The sequence below is a fragment of the Amphibalanus amphitrite genome, unplaced genomic scaffold (assembly GCF_019059575.1).
Source record: "Amphibalanus amphitrite isolate SeventyFive unplaced genomic scaffold, NRLGWU_Aamphi_draft 002048F_arrow, whole genome shotgun sequence".
NCBI lineage: Eukaryota > Metazoa > Arthropoda > Thecostraca > Balanomorpha > Balanidae > Amphibalanus > Amphibalanus amphitrite.
Window position 1 is genome coordinate 1,215 of NW_024883541.1, and position 18,790 is coordinate 20,004.

Here is an 18,790-nt window from a genome sequence, read left to right on the forward strand (position 1 = left end):
TCTCCCATTGACTTATAATGGGGAGGTCGCAAAATTGACCTGACCTTAGGTCATCGATATCAAAATTCTGAGATATACATTTTGTACATGCTATTGCTCTTAGCAATCGCTGAAAGTTTCAAAGCGATCGGTCACTCGGTGTAGCTATGACAGACATTGAAACTTTTTATGAGGTGAGGTCACTTCAAGTGACCTGGTGACCTGACCTTGAATGACCTTGGTCTGAAATTTTCACAACATGTGTAGAATTGATGCATGATAAGGTGTACCAAAAACGGCGGCGCTCCGCGCCGCCTTTTTTGAGATATTCGCGAAAAACCACAAGGGGGGGGGGTGTTCAAACACCCCCCCCCCAGCAGGGCGCGGGTTAATACTTTGCCTGCCCAAAACATCTCAAGACAAATACATTTGCGGTCATATATTACTGCAAAAAAGCACATACAGGTAAAATACAATCTGCAGCCAACAATGCCGAGGAGACAACTGACACCATCGCACCAGGGACACCGGGGCGCGGCAGCTCGCAACATTGACAGCCGCACCGCAGTGCCCGGTCAGTGCAGTGATGACTGATGACTGATCCCCAGCCCAACCAGCTGTCCGCTCACAGTTTGTCCCAGCCCAGCCCGTCGTCCGCTCAGAGATCGTCGTCCGAGTCGCCTGCCGAGCCGCTGTCCTCCTGCGCGTCGCTGTCCTGGTCCCAGTCCTTGTGGCCGGCCTCGGGCAGGTAGTCGTCACGCAGCACACTCCACGTGGCCCGGTCACCCGACTCAGCCGACTGAGGACACACGGAGGGATGCAGTGAGTCACACAGGGCCTCAGCGGCCGCCGTTGACAGTATTGCAACCAAGAAATACTTGATCATGTAATTGTTCTGCCATGTCTTGTCATGATACTATGTCGTTTTAAGCGCATAGCTGATGTCCTTAAATAGTCCCACATAATATTATTGACAATACAGTTTGCATTAAGGTCGACAAAGTAAACAACAATGCAAACGGAAATCCTGTGAGTGTATCGAAGCCTCATGCAGCATAGCAGGCGCCACCAATTACTCCGAAGTGTGCCGTGTCGTGTCCCACCTGTTCTGCCGGCTCGGCATCGGCGCCATCCCGGAGCCGGTCCATGAACGTCTGCTTGCTGACCGCCTTCAGGGCCTTCTCAGTCTTCCTCAGGGAGCCGCCGGCCTCCTTCAGCTGGCTCTGCACCTCGGCCTGCTGCTTCCTGACGGCGTTAAACAGCTGCACCACGCCACTGGCGGATCGGAGAACGGTGATGTGTGTGAGTCATCAGCCACCCGTGGGCGGACCGTGGTGGGAAGAGCGTACCACCGGAGGGGTGTTCACGGGCACCGCACACTGCTGCGTGCGGTGTGTGCGGTGGCCCGCTGCGTCCAGCAGGCGTGGGGGTAGGGGATGGGTAGGCGGCTCTGACGTCACGGCTGCGTGCGGTGGACGGTCCGCTGTGGCCAGTCCCGACCGGCCACAGCGGTCGCTGTGTGCGGTGACGGAATGCTGACGTAGGGACGCAGTGGGCGGAGCTTGGAGGCTGTGTGCGGTACGACCGCACACAGGGCCCGTGAACAGCCCTCTGTTCATCCGGGCTAAATTGGGGGTAGCGTGGGTCGTGTAGAATAGGGCTGAGCGCAGGATTTCAAGGATGTCAAAGAATTAACACCACAAAAATAGTAAGAAAATTATTTCGAACAAATCAGCAAGCTCAGCTCACGTACAATTTTCTACTAATTCAATATTCAATACAAAATGAAATAACCCATTTTTTTGCATTAAAGGTAGTGTGCCACCTTTAAAAGATTTTCCATTTTATTTTTCCTAGGATAAGAAGCTTCTGTTTTTACCTAATATCGCAAAAAAATCAAAAATGGGCCTGGAATAGTGCCTTTTTCGCCTAAAAGTTTATCGGTTTTTCGATATGTATAACAACTGTAGTGGACTGAGCTGCAAACAGGCGTCGGCAACAATCGCGAATGCGGCGCACATGTGACAATAAGCAAAGGTCATTATAGAGTTACGACGTACGGGAATGAGTTATCAGCTGTCTAATCGTAGACAACACAATGTCGAGCCTTAAACTGTAAGCCTGTATTGGTATTGTTTCTTTTATTTGGCTGTCGAACATTATTTATGGTTTGAAATATGATTTTATGTAAAATAATTGATATGAAAAAGCCGTCTCTTAAGTTATGACCCCATTTCACCACACACAAGTGGCAGAAATGACAATGATCAGCTGACGCATTTTTCTTGGCCGAAGTCAGAGCGCGCGGCCCGACGCACCACCACCGCACCACAAAGTATGAGCAGAAGCCGCGCCCAAAGCCAGGGCCCCGGTAACGTGAGGTAGCCGAGTCGGGGCAGCGTGCGCTGACCCAAGCCGGGGCCGCAGCTTTGGGCGCGGTCTACCGCATCCCCGCGGGCAGCCCCGGGCTATCACATGACACCGGGAGGACGCGCGGCCCCGGCTTGGGTCAGCGCACGCTGCCCCGACTCGGCTACCTCACGTTACCGGGGCCCTGGCTTTGGGCGCGGTCTACCGCACCACCTAACAGGCGTGTTCGAAACCGCAGGAGATGATGATGAACGGGTTTATCGAAACTTGATTGGATGAGCATATCGGTAATAGCGATTTCAGTGTGTGCATTTATTGTTCATAGTGGTGTGAAATGTGGTTGGGGTACGACCGACAACCCGTCGGGGCGAATTTCGCACTGGGGTACTCAAAATTTGAAGAATTTAAGACGTTTCCATGAGTTTTGAAGGTAGGGGAAAGTGGGGTAAGACGGTCAGGGTAGGTAAGACGGGCACCCCTTCTGCAGACCAAACCAATAGCGCTACGAGCAAGAAAAGTTAGGACCAGAATTGCCTTTCCCACTACACACCACCATTCAAGTCTGGTGAATTTGTGTTCAGTCGATAATCTTTTATTTTGATTTCTTTAAAACACTCATTTCATTGAAAACATCCATAATGTATTGTGCAAGCTTTTGTGTACAGCACTATAGAGTTAAAAACTCGCAATCACTTGTGGTACACTCATATGCCAACAGTGTTCATTTACGGCGGATTTGCTTTGTCTGCATCAAATTGTCCACAGCGAAAAATCGTGCTGAACTTCTGACATTGAGTTTGGGGTAAGACGGGCAACTATGAACCCAATGGGTCTGTAATGGTGAAATATTTTTGTTGCTGTAGGAAAAAAGAAGCATTTCTAATAAGAATATGTTCGATTCCGATACTCACAGACATGTTAGCAATATTCCTTCGGCACAGTTTATTCTCGAATAATGAATGTGAAAAACGGTTCTACATGGCTTCTGAACTAGGGCCTATATAGGAGCATACGCCTTCTGCACGAATCTCGTATACTGCCATTTCCGAAGCACTTGAGACCAACGAGCGACTGTATAAATGCGGCTAATCTCGGGCATTTGTTGCGAGCTGCGCTGATCGGTGAAAGAAGCTGGCCGTCTTGCCCTACCCATGTGACCGTCTTACCCCATGGGGTGGGGTAAGACGGGTTTTTGCAAGGTTTTGCAAAAATAGCTGCAGTTTATTTGTTGAATCAGGTCTAAGTCTCATCTTCTGGCAAATGAAAGTAAAATGTCTGAAAAAGGTTTTCACCCAGTTTCCCGTTTCTATGATGTTTCTAACCGGCCGAAAAATGGCTCCAAAGTTAAGGTGCCCGTCTTACCCCACTTTCCCCTATGGATAAGTTCTAAAAATCCGGTTCTCCTTATCTGGGCCATTAACTCCATACGGTCCAGGAAAGCTGGCACACTACCTTTAACGATTTTTTTTTGTTTTCCACACGCCCAGATCTACGGTTTACAAATAAAATTTAATGACGTAATCATGCATGGACGTTACAATGCATATTACTGCTTTGCAGAGCGCAGTGCTATTGCTTACTTACCGTGTTGCTATTTTGCACAAGGTTCTTTCTCGATCTTTTTCTCGAATGTCTGGCTTCTTTCGTCCCATCATTTCCCATTCTCTGAGCTGAAAAATACGTGGTGTTACACGCAGCATATCAAAGATAATTCGATTCGATAAGCCAACAAACACTTAATAAAAGCTCTATGTCCTTGCATTTCAGATGCCATTCTCTACGTGTGAGGCTTGCGCGAATTAAAAAAAAAACTAGCTGAGCTTCCATTTTAATTTAAATCAATCGGCGATGAACGAATACTATTTTACTTACCTTTTTCCGCTTTTCAACCAATTCTTTACGTTTCGCCGCATGCGACCTGGCAGTCTTTCGCTTCTTCTTCTCAATCGGCGCTGCCTCCGCGCCTTCTACATCGAAGCCCGGATCGGAGGCTTCCTCTTCTGGTTCGTCCTCTGCATCATCCTTTGGTAACGCTTTTTTGGCCTTTGAGAGGATGACATACTTCTTTTTCGGCGCTGGTGCACTTAGGAGCCGGGACATGACGTCCGCCCAACCCTCATTGCCTTCTGCTGGTGCAGAGGTGGCGACGTCTTCAACTTCCTCCATGTCTGAAGATGCGTCTGTCAAACATAATAGGCATATTTCGTCGATTAATCTGAAAACGAACGCATCGATGATGTTTTCTAGTGCATATCGTATTCATATTGATAGTCAGAAATGACAAATGACAGGGCTATTAAAATGATTTCTTCGTGCTACATTGAATAACAGCTCATTCTTCGAAGATCACAAAGTTAACGAGCATAGCATCCAACATAGAGTCGTCACTGAAGTCGGTTCTCAAAGCCAAAGCTGGGGCCACGCCAGTCGCAAACAGCGCTGGCTGCTTCCAACATCGGACGCTCACGTCAACCGTCATTGCCCGTCCCGTGCTTCCTAGGGAGACCGAAGACACATGCACGAATTATGGACACGAAACGAAGCGAGTTTTTACAGCAGTATTTCAATTTATGACCATTACGACGATCGGGCGACGTCTCACTCATTCCATATTTTCAAATACGAATTTACCATACCTTTGCTGTGATAACTGATGAGCCCGAGTGATGCCTACCAGACCATTATAAAGATTACCAGGAGCCACCAGGGATGACATGCTCAGAGCTAGGGCAAGAATATTTATTTGGAGCCATTGAATTCAAACATTCTATGAACCTGCATACAGTCGTGAGTCACTGCCCACCTCTGTGATGATAACATGCCATGACCTTAAATAGATTGTTATTTGTTTGATGAAGGAGCAGTTGAATATGGTAAATCAGACCTATTTGGGCAGATCCATCCATAAATATGCATCCCAATAAGCTTATGAAATGACACTAACGCAACATCAGTAGCTATGAAACGTAAACCTACTCCCAGCAGACCCAAACCATAAGAAGCTGCTACAGGTTTAAGCACAGTGAATAATAAATACCACATTCCTGAAAAGCAAGTGTACTTCATCAAGTGTACTTCATCAAGTGTACTTCATCAAGTGTACTTCATCAAGTGTACTAAAAGCAAGTGCATCTTCATCTATCTAGAGTGGGTGATTCTTACTTGTTTTAACATACCTTCAGAATGTGCAGCACCAGAATCCATCGCCTGCTCATGCTCGCCTACCTCCACCACCATGACTTCGACTGGTATTGGTATCTTGATCTGGGGTTAATAATAATGCCTGTTGAACCCTGGAAGATGATCACAATTCTGAAGACAACACTTTATTTCAATATTAATATGCAATATCATTTTCAACAAAGTCTGGTGATTTAAAGCCTAGTTGTAGTGCAAGTCAAAGTCAGTTGGGCAAACTAGACCTTTGGAATCAAAATATGGAGGCATCAAAAGATTGATTCCTTTTGGGCATAAATGCAGACCATTTCTAACTTACCAATCACATAAAAATAAGAGAGTGTTTCAAGAAGGAGCATGCCTGATCTTGAACAGAAATGCTTGAACTATCTCCTAAGCAAAATAATATTGCTCCTATCATAACAATTTGAATTCTATAGGTAGTGAAAGGCAATCAAGGAATTGATTCACTTTAAACAGATAATCATAATATTGATTCCCCATCAGCTGGCTAATCATTATTTTGATTCACAGGTAATGTTAACAGATAGGCAACAATGACTTGCAAGAATACAGCATTTATCTTGCTATTATTCTCATTTAGTGGTATCCTCAGCACCACAACTAATACCTATAGCATTGTTGTAGGGGAGAGTGGGGTAAGATGCCCAGGGTGGGAAAGACGCCCTACCCCCTCTAGCGGCGAAACAAAGAATCGAACCTGGAAATAAATGTTCTTAGCGTAAAGCGGAAGCCTGCCTTGTTAACTGCACAAAAATTTGCGAGGCTCAGTTGGGCAACGGCTGGCTGGTGATTGCATGTTTTTTATTTGCTGCTTTCAAAAAAATATTTTGGTGTCAAAACATTGTAAATATCAAAGAAGGTAGATAATTTTTGCGTCCCGTGCCATAGTCGTGATAAATTAACATGCGTGTACTGTGTCCCAAACAGTTTGTTTCAGGGTGTAGTTTTATGGCTAACAAATTGTACTGATTTAATGTTACCTCGGTACCTTGGGGTAAGATGCCCCCTGTCCTGATGGGGAAAGACGCCCCCCTAAATCCGTAGGCTGTCCTTCAAGCAGCCTGTCAAATCATTTATTACATACCTGTGATGAGAGCACAGGGGAGCAATGCCGCTTCAACCCTATTGGCCGTAGTGTCTAACGGTGGCGGCCATATTGCGCAGACCAGAAACCGGCTGCCGCCTGTGTTGAGGAATAGGGAATTCGGGACCTCGATTTACGTTTGCGGACGCCGTATCCGTTACGTTCAAGTTACGTAGATACGGAACCCGGCGTCTTACGCAGAATTGAGTGGGGAACACGATCGTATCTTCAGAATTCCTCAAATTCACTCGCCTGACCTACATTTGCCCCGGCCGAGGGGGTTGATTGAACCCACCTCGCTAATGCACCGCTAATTAAACTAGAATTAAGCGGTAAAGTGGTCGTATGCGGCAAAGTATAATGCAGAGTGACTGGTAGAAACCCGCTGTAAGGGTCTCAGGTCAACCGGTGACCTCTGAGGTCAGGTCAAGTGATCTAAGGCACGGGTTCGGTTTTTGGTAAATAACTTCGCCAAAAATGGCCGTAGAGCCGCGATTTTGGCACCATCGTTTTCAGCTAGCTCAGGCGCATCGAGTGATATACTTTTTGTTCGGGTCAGGTCAACTTAGGGTGTTGACCTCAGGTCAAGGTCAGGTCAGCACCCCCAGGTCACGAAGTTGGTCGAAAGAGGTCATGTCGCATATCATTCGATTCGGCAGGTCTTCCTGAGTCCATTGGTGGCTTTCCTGACTCGCTAGCTCAATTTGATCGGGAGTTATTGAAGAAAAATGGTGACCCTTGTGACGTCACAGATGACGTCACGCAAGGGCAGCAATGCAAATATGAAGCATAGAACCTTGTAAAGAGTGCATGAAATCATGATTTTATATGTTTGAGATAGTTTCAGATCATTCTCGGCGCCAAAATAACAATTTTTATATTTCCCCATTGACTTATAAGGGTTTAACGTATTAGTTCCTTATAGCTGATGATTTTTTTAGGATTTCATCTTGTTCTCCACTCAATTCTGCGTAAGATGCCGGGTTCCGTGTCCACATAGCTTGAGCGTAACGGATGCAGCGACCGCAAACGTAAATCGAGGTCCCGAATTCCCTATTCCCCAGCACAGGCTGCGGCCGCTTTCTGGTCTGCGCAACATGGCGGCACCGTTGGACACCATTTGGCGGCCGATGCGCATTCCACATTATAGAGTTCAGTGGATGAGAGACAAAAGCCGATCTGGGACTATTGAGAGTCCAGTACGGTCGGGTGCTCCCCATGCCGGTCTCTCGGCCCATACAGCGACTTTTTGGGCGGCATCTGACTCTGAGAGCCCTTACGACGGCCTCTGTAGGCCACATTATTGGCTCCAGGGCCCCTCACGACATCCTTTGAGGGCTCCCACGTTGGCTCCACGGGCCGCGCTGGCATCTGAGGTCCCCACGATGGGCTCGAGGGCCCTCAAGCATCATGAAGACCTATAAGGGCCCCACAGTGGTCTCCGAACGCCACCACGGAGGCTTGCTTGGCCGCGCTGGACTATGATGGCCCTAACGATGACCTCTGAAGCCCCTTACGACTACTTTTGAGGGCCCTTACGATGACGTTTGGTGTCTACTGCAGGCCCGAAGGGACTACTGATTCGTTCAGGCGACTCACGTGCCCATTTATGTCACTTATAGTGCAGGGGGCATCTTACCCAACGCCAGGGGGCGTCTTTCCCACCCTGTGGGGTAAGATGCCCCCTTTCACTTCTTCAGGAAAATGCAAAAAACGTTATCATATTTCAAGCACGAAGGTGTGATATTTTTGGAGAAAAATGATGTCGGCTTCCGTTGAAACTACAAGTTTTTGCTTTCCAATCGTCATTTTCGAATAATATATGACATAGTAAAACCCTGGGCATCTTTCCCCACTCTCACCTACTTTACCTTCACTACATTTGATAACAATTCACAATTTTTAAATGTCAAGAATACAAAAACTGAAGCAACAGATAAAAACCATATAAATAATATAAAAGCACTACAGCAATGATAATTAGGGGTTTAAAAATTTCATTTTGCCATTTTACACAAATACTGATTGGTTTGTATGTGATTCATGATACAAAAATAACATACCAATACAGTGTGATTTCCTCAAAACAGCTAGCTTTTACGTGATGGACAGTGGCTCTGTCTTTTTCCCATTCACAAGGCCAAAGGGACAATGCTCGGGGTTACATGAGCAGAGTTAATACGCATTACAAACGGACTACAATGGTGAGCGAATAGGAAAATCCGTTCCTGATACGCATTTACTTGCTCATGTAACCCCGGTAAATTTCTTAGCTTTGAGCACTGAACTCTATTATCGGGGTTACATGAGCACAGTAAATACGTATTTAGCCGCTAATTCGAATTAGGAACGCATTACCGACTCATGTAGCCACCTGCTAGTACGAATCGGCGATCCGATCCGCGGTTACATGAGCAAAGCAAATACGTATCACGATCGGATTCACCGCTAATGCGAATCAGGAGCGTACTACCGACTCATGTATCCACCTGCTAATACGAATCGGCGGTCCGAACAAAATCCGCTGGGAAAGAGGCTTAGAAGCGAATAGGACCAAGATACGTATTACAGGAACTATTTCTTCGCAAAAAGAAACATTAAAATGCAAAATAATAGGTATTTTTTCATTTTCTTCTTTTGAAATAATATTTAAAAAAATATGTCGGTATGTTGTCAAGTTTTCAACAAAAAATTTAGAGAAAACCAAATAGTAAATATCCACATAATTTCAGTTGAAACATTTTTCTGACAGCACTACAGACGAATCAAGAGAGGCAATTGCCCAATGAGTCAAAGCAAGACAACTTTATGTTCAACCTTTTTTTGTTAAGTTAATTGAGAATGTTTTGAGCAGATTAAATGCAAAAAAGACATAAGATAATAAATTTTTAATTTAGTCACCTCTATTGCTACGGAAGTGCGCCACATTTGTATGCTATTCCGTTTGTAATGCGCATCGGGCCGAGAGCCAAACTAGATCCGTTTGACGTCACTGATACGAATTTGCTCATGTAGTCGGTGCTCTGAATGCGTTCTTGGGGAGCTGATGCGAATTAGCTTAGTGCGTATTTGGAACGGATCGCTCATGTAACCGAAACGTCCGAGGCACACGATTCGGGCCGTATTTCACAAGAACTATTCTTTGCTGACTGGAAGCGTCAAAATGCAAAATACTAATCATTTTTTTTTTATTGGCTGCCTCGTAGAAAATAGCAAAAAAAATGTTGGTATTTTGGTTTAGTCTTTGCATGTGAAATAAAATGAATGAAATATTTTGATAGATAATTTTTTCTGACCACCCTGCTGTCGCTGCATGGCGAATCAGTGCCCACTGACTTAAAACAAGAAAACTTTGTTTTCATTTTTTGATTTCATGTTAATTTTAAATGTTTTTGAGCCTATCAAATGATATAAGTATTTAAAATTTAGCTCAGTCGTCCCGGTAAATGCCGCAACTGCGCCATGACTGTACGCTAATCCTATTCCGTTTGTGATGCGAATTACCGGCCGTCGAGGAGTCAGCCCGGGTGAGCCAAACAAGATCCGTTTGACGTAGATAAAACGAATTAGTCTCATGTAACCGGTGCCGTAGATCCGTTTGTGGGGAGCTGATGCGCATTACCGTAGTGCGTATTTGGAACGGATCGCTCATGTAACCCCGGTATATAATGTGGAATGCGAATCGGCCGCCAGATGGTGTCCAACGGTGCCGCCATGTTGCGCAGACCAGGAAGCGGCCGCCGCCTGTGTTGGGGAATAGGGAATTCGGGACCTCGATTTACGTTTGCGGTCGCTGCATCCGTTACGTTCAAGCTATGTGGACACGGAACCCGGCATCTTACGCAGAATTGAGTGGAGAATAAGATCAAATCCTAAAAAATTCTCAGATACAAGAAACTAATACGTTAAGCCCTTTATAAGTCAATGGGGAAATATGAAAATTGCTATTTTGGCGCCGAGAATGATCTGAAACTATCTCAAGCATATAAAATCATGATTTCATGCACTCCTTGCAAGGTTCTATGCTTCATATTTGCATTGTTGCCCTTGCGTGACGTCATTTGTGACGTCACAAGGGTCACAGTTTTTCTTCAATAACTCCCGATCAAATTGAGCTAGCGAGTCGGGAAAGCCACCAATGGACTCAGGAAGACCTGCCGAATCGAATGATATGCGACATGACCTCTTTCGACCAATTTCGTGACCTGGGGGTGCTGACCTGACCTTGACCTGAGGTCAACAACCTAAGTTGACCTGACCCGAACAAAAAGTATATCACTCGATGCGCCTGAGCTAGCTGAACACGATGATGCCAAAATCGCGGCTCTACGGCCATTTTTGGCGAAGTTATTTACCAAAAACCGAACCCGTGCCTTAGATCACTTGACCTGACCTCAGAGGTCACCGGTTGACCCGGGACCTTTACAGTGGGTTCCTACCAGTCACTCTGCACTATCCTTTGTCGCAAACGACCAATTTACCGCTTAATTCTAGTTTAATTAGCGGCGCATTAGCGAGGTGGGTTCAATTAACCCCCTCGGCCGGGGCAAATGTAGGTCCGGCGAGTGAATTTGAGGAATTCTGAAGATACGATCGTGTTCCCCACTCAATTCTGCGTAAGATGCCGGGTTCCGTATCTACGTAACTTGAACGTAACGGATGCGGCGGCCGCAAACGTAAATCGAGGTCCCGAATTCCCTATTCCTCAACACAGGCGGCAGCCGTTTCTTGGTCTGCGCAATATGGCCGCCACCGTTAGACACTACGGCCAATAGGGTTGAAGCGGCATTGCTCCCCTGTGGCTTTGAGGTAACACTTTTTGCAAACCTACCACATTTTTGGACATGCCTAAGAGCTGGACTTTTTGCACGCGTTCCCCGCCAGGGGGCGCCACTGAGGAAGCACCCTCTGACGTCACGATAAAACTGCGCGCACTGTGCGCACGGGTCTGTAAGCAAGTAATATCCCAGCCAGCAATTCGCTTGGGCTGAACTGTGGCAGGCGTCGGGCAGCTTGGGCTTAGCTTGGGTTTGCCCACTTTGATCAAAACCAATGCATTTTTTACTAGGGCTGAGCTGGGGCATGCCGCAGCTATGCCCACGTGCGGATAGCAGTAGCTCAGCCCGACATCTGCCCGAGCATCCAAAACAGGCTTAACTTGGGCGGAGCGCGGGCTGATCAAGCTGGCTGTGTCCTTCGGCTAACTGGAGTAAAGCCCGAGCTTAGCCATACTTGTTCGGCTGTTCGCGCATGCGCAGTTCTGCGCCAATCATGTGCAGCGTTTGTGACAGTCTGTGCGCTGTGCGACGAAACGACACACCGGTGTTGGGGCATTTGGTGGTTGATGTTTGGGCGCGCGTGACAGCGCGAAGAAGGGATAGTGCTCACTGCTCTTATCAAGTGGACTGGCATGGAGTTTTACGGTAGGTAAGTGTATTGAATGGTGCGCTTGATCGTATGTAAACGTCATGATTTTGACTGAGTTTGACGCCATCAAACATGAAGCTGAATAGCTGTTCAGCCTGGCGACTTATACCCTCGCTCAGAAAAGCTGCATTCCGTGCCTTTATATCTTTGTGAAATACCAGCACTTCTGACCCAGGAAAATGAAATACAAAACACAAATATTTATCTACTTATCACCGAGCACGCTCATTCTCTGTCCGCATTTAAAATCAAATGAACATTTTATACGGATCAATGAGAAGTGTTTTTACAGTATTAATGGATCAATAAGTTATTTTTCAAGCAAACATGCAATGTAAATTAAACCAATTAATCTCTTTTTCAGGTACGTACCATTAGAGCAAATGGTTCCAAAAAATGGAATAGTTATACAAACCAGGACCGGGTGGACGCCGCAGTCGCCCTCGCCAAGTGGTTTAGCGGAAACTGCCTGCTTATAATTAAGTAGGTATACCTACATATATGGAAACTGCGCCGAAAGATGGCCGACCACCTACTGCAGATGTGTGTGTGTGTGGAGGAGTCAGACGCCTCCAAAGCTCCCATTCACCAGAGTGAAGTTCCTTATAAACGATTGTTTGCTTATTGCTTTTTGTCTTATGAGCGATTACTTGCCTTCCTTACTTTATGCTTTCAGTTGAGTGTTTAACCAAGTATTATGAACGGGGAGGGAGGCTAGCGGGCCTTGTGATTGTTTTATAGTTTTGATGGCGTTTTTTCATGACTCATGCCATATTACTGCTGCAGTTTGCAGTCCACTGTTTCATGTATTTGTGATTCATTTGACGTGTCTGTAGTCGTTTGAAATATACATTCAATCAAAGTCAACCACTATTTTCCTTTTGCAATGCTCGAGCCTCGATGACCGGTTAACAGAGATATGAGTGACCGTAACAATTTTAAATATGCATTGAAACCGCACAACCTGCTGAAAGTGCATTGGCTGCTCCTTGCTACTTGATCCAGTGTGAAGCAAAAGCAAGATGAAGTCAAGTCGAGACTTGAGAAAACAGGAGCCATCACTCGAGCCGAACCCGAGCAAAGCCACAGCAGTTTGCAATGTATAAACCCCATTCACTTCTATGGCTTAAGTCGGGATAGACAGGGCACACAGAGTGGGCTTGCCGGAGTTCAGCCCGCTCGGGCCCAGAGTAATCTCCATTATATAAATGGATTCACTGCTCGGGCTTAAATCGGGCTAACGCCAATCGTCGCTGAACTAGGGCTAAACTACGGCTGTCCAGAGCTCGCAGAGCGGGCATACCTCCGGCAGAGCATGGGCTTTAGTCGGCGTATTTGTGTCATACGCCGACTTTAGCCCAAGCCCTAGCCGACTTTAGCCCGACTAAAAATCTCGGGCAATCCGCACTTGAGCCTGCTTGGGCCCGGAGCAAAATTGCTGGCTGGGATAGTGTTGGTTTCATGGTGGAAATTGGAGTAAGTATTTTGACGTAAAATTTCAAGCCGTTTTTGTGAAATTTATTAGTAAATGCATTTCAAAAGTATTTATTTAAAGTGTGAAAGGAGAATAATTAGAAGAACATGGATATTTTTGTTCCAATAGCTTATTATGTGAGACATGATCGGTACTAACGGGTACTTCTAAGAAGTAGTGAAGAAGTACCAAACGGGTGACATTCATAAGTACCAGAGTACAATTGTACCCAGGTTACACCGGGACCAAGGTTACACAGGGGCCCAGGTTACGTTCGGCCCCAGGATTTGAAGGGACCATGAAGACGCAAGTACCATACTGTGATTGGTCGTTGGCAGACGGGAATGACGTAATGCATCCCTGTGGCGGCCGTGACGTTGACCAATAGGAGGGGCGGATACAAATTTGGACCACCTTGGTACACTACTTGGCAGTGTGCTTGTGATTGATTTTCTCGAGATTGAATTGAGGTAGCGCCGTCCATCGCCCGCCGCGGCGGCGCCCAGGCCCGATGGTCATCCGGTGTGGCGGGAGGTAGCGTCCCTCGGCCCCCCGCGCGGCGGGAAGTAGCGTGCTGCGGCGTCCGAAGGAGAAGTGAAAATGACCCCTTGCACGAATTAGTGTTCGCCAAGGGCGGATCTAGGGGGTCGTTTTGGGGGGGGTCACCAGTCGGCCGACATACCAGGTCTGGTGAATGAATTCTGACGACCGGGGGGGGGGGGTAGGGAGCGAGTATGTCGAGATCAAAAAATGACATTTGATCTTCGTCGTTTATAAGATGAAGTTTTATCGTAAGTCACTCGGCTCAGTAGTTTTAGTTAGTGAAACCCACCTATATAGGAGCGTCGCCACGGATTTTTTACTGGGGGGGGGGGAGGCGGGTCGACCGACTTAAAAACCCAGAAGTAGATATAGTTACCTCACTTTTAGCCTAATGCATTAGTAAATAGTAGCATACAGTCACGATCTCTCTTATTGACCTGTGTATGAATCGGCGGCGCGAAGCGCCGCAAAAATTTGCAAAAAAAAGTTGTCAAAACACAGCTCTAAAACACAAATATTACAACCTTTTTAGCATGCTAGTACAAGCCGGAGTTCCTTCACAGTACACATATGAATTCCGATTCAATTTGACACGGTTGGTGTTATTACAGTCACTGTTATTTCTCTCTTATTGATTGGTGTATAAATCGGCGGCGCGAAGCGCCGAGAAAATTTGCAAAAGAATGTGTCGAAACACAGCTCCAAAACACAAATTTTACCACCCTTTTAGCATTGCAGTACAAGCCGGAGTTCCTTTACAGCACACATATGAATTCTGATTCAATTTGACACGGTTGGTTTATGTAATTACAGTCAAGATTTCGTATTGACCTGTACGTATGTACATAAATCGGCGGCGCGAAGCGCCGCGAAAAATTTGCAAAAACATTTGTCAAAACACAGAGGGGGCCTCCTCTCTACAGAGGACCACCGATCTCTACTGCGGGCCTCCTCTTTTCACAGGGCCTCTTAACTACAGAAGCTACAGGGCCTCCTCTCTACAGAGGGCTTCCTCTCTACTGAGGGTCTCTCCCTTTAAGAGGGCCTCCTTTACAGAGGGCCTCCTCTCTTCAAAGAGCCAGAGGACCTCATCTCTGCAAAGGGCCTCCTCTCTTCAGAGGGCCTCTTCTCTACAGAGGGCCTCCTTTCTTCAGAGGGCCTCTTCTCTACAGCGGGTCTCCACTCTTCAGAGGGCCTTCTGCATTCAGGCGGTCTCCTTTCCACAGAGGGCCTCCTCTCTACACAGGGCCTCCTCTCTACATAGAGCCTTCTCTCTACAGCAGGTCTCCTCTCTACAGAGGGCCTCCTCTTTAAAGGGGTCTCCTCTCTACAGGGGGCCTCCTCTCTACTGAGGGCCTCCTTTCTACAGAGGACCTCCTCTACAGAGGGCCTCCTACCTACTGAGGAGTCAGAGGGGCCCTAGCGGTCAGACACAGACACTAGCGGTTATTCACTGGAGGCCCCAGGAAGTAAGAAGGGCCCTAGCTGTCAGGCTGGTCAGAGGGCCCTGAATGTCCTGACGTGATTTTTGGGATTCCCGTGAATTTCTTTCGCCTCAGACGTGATTTTGACCTGCCAGGGCCCAGGGGCACTAAAAATAAAACAAACAAAATAAAAAATGAAAATAGGACATCACCAAAATTAAGTGACCGAAATCCGTTGAGTTTTTAATTTTGCGTATAGGTAGGGGCACCACGAATTAAATTCATGACCATCCCCTTGGAGTTTTCCTGGATCATCCCCTGGTGCTCGCACGGTTGAGACAAAAACGAGTAAGATTCTGGTCTTCAATACGCCTTTTCACGCAACACGATCCAGAAAAACAAAGGTATTAGCTCAGAAGTGTTTGACAGGTGATTTTGAGCATGCAAGACGGCGTCTATAGCGCATTTAGGTCTTCGGCTTTTGGGGGGGGTCAAATGACCCTCTCAGACCTTTTGGGGGGGGTCATGACCCCGTGGACCCCCCCCAGGATCCGCCAGTGATTCCAGCCTTGACAGAGGATGAAAAGGGTAATATTTACTGAGAAGTAGCCATCTAATTCGTTTATAGCTTCACCGAAACAGCTTTAAATTCATATAAAACTCGGTATTATTTATCCATTGCACTGTTAAAACCCTTAAGTCAAAGCTCACCACACGTCGACGATCACGTCAGTACAATGTTCGTCTTAATATCACCGGTTGGGCTGGCATAACACCGGGCCGACGTGGCATCGTCAGAGAAGCGCGAATCTGAAATTAACATTCCAGGTGTGCCGACGCCGCAGCTAATCTCGGTTTGCGACTCTGCAGGCATGAGCATTGGCCTCGAACATGGACCGGACCGGGTGCAATGCTCAATGCTCACGGCCCCAGGAGAATCCGGTGTTCCGGCGTTCCTTCAGTAAGCCGCAGGCAAGATTACCTGAATAAAGCCGCAGGCCTTCAAAGGGATGTAACTCTGGATTTTACTCTGTCTTTGGTCTGCCACATTTTAGAAAATCGAATGAATCAACCCTAAATAAATTCTACACCAAGATCCAGCGCAAGAAAAGAGTCTTCTCTTCTTATTTTACTGGTTGGGGCATTTTCGTCAATTTTACCAGAACCGTTTCAGACATTAAAAGCTATTTGTATTCATGCTCGAAATGGACCAAGACCACTTATGCAAATATCCGGAGTCTAGGGCTTATGGGAGCTTGGTGGCATCTCATGCAACTAAAAGCAATTAAAGTGTCCCAAGATACAGCACGAGTCTCATAATGGTACTGGGGATCCAACACAGCAAAAGCTGGCAAAGAAGACACCTAAAATATCAAAATCTATTCTATAGAATCTATTATCTATTTCTTGTGTACCTTAGGTAACTATTCTATGTTCTATATTTTCGTCTATGTTTCTTATTTTGTAACAGTATTGTATTTAACTGCAATGCATTTGATAAATTTATTAAATGTCAAAGATTTAGAGTCTAGAGAAGAAATAACACGTCCTCGTCCCTCATTGCAAATTGCAAGTCAGGGCACCATTTGCAATTCACGGTTACAATATGTTTGCCGACAGTCTCCTTATCCTTTTCCATGTGTTCTTTGAAGTGAAGGAAGCATTATAATCAGCCCCGATTTCCCGAAACCAAAGAACATGACATTGGTCACTTGTCCGTTTTGCTACGCAAAAGCTTTTAAAATTCTACTTCTGCTTTAGAAGAATTTAATGTCATGTGCGGGGTAATTAAGATCCAGATGTGTATGACGCGAGACGACCGTAAAATTTATACGTTTATAATTAACTAGGTATATATAAGGTATAAATATGTATCGCTCTGATAAAAATAAATTACGTACCAAAATAACATCATCAAGCAAAGCAATTTGACCTAGGCGAATAAATATGAATAAAATATTAGATGAACTTCAAGAATATAAATTAAAAGGCGGAATCAAACGGTCTTAGTTTACCTATGTTTTGGGTAGCTCATATCTGCAGCACCGTTCTACAGTCAACACTGTGGTAAAAAAATTATATATCGACGCAAGTGCCACTGATAAAAGGAACAATCTTCTTTGGAGTTCTGTAAAACCAGCCAGCTTTAAGTACAGCCAGGCAGCTCTGAAGTTTCAACCGAGCACTGCACCGACCCGACTCACCTTCGACATTTTCGGCGAGCGCCTGCATCCCGACCACCGCTGCCAGCAGCACCGCGCAACACACACGTCCCATGATTGTCTCACACACCACTCTATCAATCTAGTCCTGCAGAGCGTCCCTTCAGGTCACATAGTCTCTATGATATGATGATGATATGTGGAGTGGGCCCAGAGCGGGGCGCAGCACACCCTTCCCCGACCGCGGCGAAGTCGTCACTGGCGGCCGCCGGGGCGAGCCGTCGGTGGTCGGATGGAGGATGGACGCGGACGGACCGCCCCGGGGATCGAGCAGGGAGGCGGGCTCTCGGGGAGGCGAGCTCTCCCTCCCCGTACCGGCGACAGACTAGGGGGCAGCACGGCACGGGCAGCGGCGAGCCCTTTCTATGGGGGAGATCTGGGATGAAGGGAAAACTGATCTGATCACTGATCAGATCAGTTTCCCCTCTGTGTAACACTAACAGTGTTAGTGATGTCTGGTGTGCAGGATCCAGGGACCATCCGTTCGCGATTTTACAAATTCGCGCTCGGCATTTGGCAAAGAAACGTCAATGAAGTCATTTTTAATGCACTCGGCCAGGCCTTGAGATAATGGGACACTAAGATAATGGGATGTCTGGGATGATGAAAAATGTGCTAAATCAACATATATCCGTCTGTTGATTCAAAGTCAAACCATATCATCCTCTCATCCTTCATACCTCATTAGGACCTCATTAGGATATCTTGTTTAAAGGGACCCTCCCACCTTAACATTAGATTTGAGTTGAGATAGCCAAAATGGGGTCCCTGGCTCACAATTACCGGTTTCGGCACTCACAACATCGAGAAATGCCTTAAATCGGAAATATTGAATTTCAAAATTGCAGCATTTTGATTCAGAGGGGCAAATGCATAGGTATACCCCTCTGAATGTGTGACGTCAGCGCAGATATCTAACGATTTTTAAATGTTTGACTAAAACGTTTTGTAGCACGCGGTGGTATATGCTGCTTTGTGCGCAACAAGTGCCGCACTTTCAGCTGCCAAACTATTGCTTCCAAATAAAGTCGCTAGGAACAGCGGAGATCCCAAAAAGTAAACAAAA

The 18,790-nt window shown here is 46.4% G+C and overlaps 1 protein-coding gene across 9 annotated transcripts; it reads right to left on the minus strand.

Annotated features, from left to right (window-relative positions):
* Window positions 1-403: 403 nt before the first annotated feature.
* On the minus strand, window positions 404-17,924 carry LOC122376193 (RRP15-like protein). 9 transcript variants are annotated; one of them, XM_043355962.1, is made up of 6 exons: window positions 17,707-17,924; window positions 5,526-5,642; window positions 4,222-4,529; window positions 3,934-4,019; window positions 1,083-1,254; window positions 404-778 (listed from the first exon to the last, which is right to left on the minus strand). In XM_043355962.1, the coding sequence occupies exons 2-6, from the start codon at window positions 5,584-5,586 to the stop codon at window positions 638-640; spliced, it is 768 nt and encodes a 255-aa protein (XP_043211897.1). In that variant the 5' UTR covers window positions 5,587-5,642; window positions 17,707-17,924; the 3' UTR covers window positions 404-637. The 9 variants fall into 9 exon arrangements, with proteins under 9 accessions (XP_043211897.1, XP_043211900.1, XP_043211895.1 ...); XM_043355965.1 differs by lacking the exon at window positions 17,707-17,924 and adding an exon at window positions 9,124-9,160; XM_043355960.1 differs by lacking the exon at window positions 17,707-17,924 and adding an exon at window positions 6,635-6,698.
* Between the last annotated feature and the right edge of the window lie 866 nt (window positions 17,925-18,790).

Coding starts and splice junctions, on each gene's coding strand:
- LOC122376193 (XM_043355959.1), bottom strand. CDS start 17,779: ATGGGACGTGTGTGTTGCGCGGTGCTGCTGGCAGCGGTGGTCGGGATG. Junction 4,020..4,221: donor TGGTTGAAAAGCGGAAAAAG/GTAAGTAAAATA, acceptor CGTATTTTTCAG/CTCAGAGAATGGGAAATGAT. Junction 1,255..3,933: donor TTGTGCAAAATAGCAACACG/GTAAGTAAGCAA, acceptor CCGATCCGCCAG/TGGCGTGGTGCAGCTGTTTA.